General features: G+C 49.0%; 1 protein-coding gene across 1 annotated transcript; it reads right to left on the bottom strand.

Moving 5' to 3' along the window:
• Nucleotides 1-260: 260 nt before the first annotated feature.
• On the bottom strand, nucleotides 261-2,448 carry LOC117941058 (anion exchange protein 2-like; the record flags this gene model as incomplete). Its single annotated transcript, XM_034866154.1, has 5 exons — nucleotides 261-443; nucleotides 897-1,100; nucleotides 1,216-1,435; nucleotides 2,066-2,250; nucleotides 2,346-2,448. Coding segments are annotated over 5 exons (895 nt in total), but the record flags the coding sequence as incomplete, so codon positions are not given.
• Between the last annotated feature and the right edge of the window lie 17 nt (nucleotides 2,449-2,465).

The raw sequence follows: 2,465 nt of genomic DNA, 5'->3' as shown, positions 1-2,465 counted from the left end.
ATGTAAATAATCACTACTTTTAGCGTGTATAGAGCAGCATATCTCCACATGTAAATGGGTGAATTAAGAGTTTATTCCCACTAGACCAGAGTGGTGATTAGTGGAACAGTGGAAAGATGAACCAAGACGGCTTTTGGTGGTTTTATTTAGTTTCTGCCCACTTTGAATGAAGTGTGTTTTATGATGATAAAAGTATTGATTATTTATATGGAGTCTGGTGTGTTGTGTCCTGCAGAGTATCCAGTCTGAGAGCAACAGGCATGTTTGTCCCAGATAATATTTTGGTGATCTTACGGTGTAGAAGGCCTCTTCAAACACCAGCAGCGGTCCAGAGAAGCCGATCACCAGCAGAGGCTGAGCACCCAGCACGCTGAACACTATGCCCTGTATCGCCGTGGCAACTATCAGCTCCGAAACACCAATCAGACCCTCTGTCTTCTCACCTGGAAACCAGGAAAACACAACACCTCCACAGTCAAAATGAAAGGCTGTGGAAAGTGTGCGTGTGTGTGTGTGTGTGTGTGTGTGTGTGTGTGTGTGTGTGTGTGTGTGTCTCTGTGTGTGTGTGTGTGTGTGTGTGTGTGTGTGTGTGTGTGTGTGTGTGTGTGGGGGGGATGACTCCCACAAGGAAATTGAATTAATTATTTAATTATTTTTTAATTAAATTATTATAATATTAATTAATTCTATTATATTATTTTTTAAATATTTAATTAATAATTGAACAAAAAATCAGCAGATTTTCATCTTACAAAACACTTAAATACACACATAAAAACAACAATAATTAACTTTTATCTATTAGAAGACCTTTAGCCTTAGCATTAGCATTAGCATTAGCCTTAGCATTAGCATTAGCCTTAGCCTTAGCCTTAGCATTAGCCTCGCGGACTCACCCAGCAGGCCCCCGAAGGTGATGGCGGGCGACAGCGCGGCGAAGTAGATGAAGACGACGGCGGCCATGCACTGGGGGTTCAGGGCGTCCCGGAGGTCGCTGAGGTACCGCGGGTAGCGCCGCCGCACGTCCGAGACCACGCCCCCAAACAGGCGGCCGGACCGCCGCAGGGGCTCCTCGCCGGGCTTGGTCAGAACGGGGGGGTCTGGGGGGGTAACGGAGACGTTACAGGTTTAACTTTAACTTATACTGATATATAAGTTAACATATGAACTTATACCCATATATAACTTATATGTGTTGTTGTCATGGTAACCGACCGTCCTGGTCCTGAATGCTGGCTTGTTTCTCCGGCACTTTGCCGTTCTCTTCTTCTCTTTTCCGGAGCATTTCTCTCTGGAAGCGAGCGACGGAGCGCAGCAGGTCGTCGCCCCCGACGACGTCGGACGGCGGCAGCACCACGCTGCAGTCCAGGAACCGGTTGATGGCCGACAGCAGGTCCTGCCGCTCGTCCGCCTGGTACGCCGCCTCGTGGAAGTGCTGAGGGACCAACGCAGAACCTGACTCAGACCCACAGAATCTGACCCAGACCCACAGAATCTGACCCAGACCCACAGAAACTGACTCAGACCCACAGATTCTGACTCAGACCCACAGAATCTGACTCAGACCCACAAAATCTGACCCAGAACCCACAGAATCTGACTCATCACCATACTCAGACCCACAGAATCTGACTCAGACCCACAAATCTGACCCAGAACCCACAGAATCTGACTCAGACCCACAGAATCTGACTTAGACCCACAGAATCTGACCCAGAACCCACAGAATCTGAATCAGACCCACAGAATCTGAATCAGACCCACAGAATCTGACCCAGACCCACAGAAACTGACTCAGACCCACAGAATCTGACCCAGACCCACAGAAACTGACTCAGACCCACAGAACCTGACTCAGACCCACAGAAACTGACTCAGACCCACAGAACCTGACTCAGACCCACAGAATCTGACTCAGACCCACAGAATCTGACCCAGACCCACAGAATCTGACTTAGACCCACAGAATCTGACTCAGACCCACAGAACCTGACTCAGACCCACAAATCTGAGCCATCACAACACTCAGAGTGAAGTTTTAAATGTAAAGTGAGAAGTGACTCACTTTGTCGGACATGAGCGTGGAGATGGAGCGTCCGACCTGGTGGTAGTCAATGTTAGCGGTGGGGGGGCCGAGCAGCAGGAAGAGGAACCTCACGGGGACGGGGACCTCCAGGACGGAGTCCAGCAGGACCGCTTCCTGAAGACGCACAAACGCCATGGAGGGCTGCTGCAGGAAGCCCACGCTGCCTGCAGACACAGCAGAGGAAAGCAGTAAACCCACAAGTTAATAATAATAATAATAATAATAATAACAACAATAATAATATAATTGTTGTTATTACCCACGAGGACGACGGTGGCCTCGGCTCTCTCGGGGATCTTCTCCATCAGCTTCACTTCATGTTTAGTCCTGGAGGGGCCGAGGGGGGGGACTTCTTTCTGGACACACACACACACACACA

Source organism: Etheostoma cragini, unplaced genomic scaffold (assembly GCF_013103735.1).
Source record: "Etheostoma cragini isolate CJK2018 unplaced genomic scaffold, CSU_Ecrag_1.0 ScbMSFa_4116, whole genome shotgun sequence".
Taxonomy (NCBI): domain Eukaryota; kingdom Metazoa; phylum Chordata; class Actinopteri; order Perciformes; family Percidae; genus Etheostoma; species Etheostoma cragini.
This window is presented reverse-complemented; position numbering and strand designations above follow the sequence as displayed.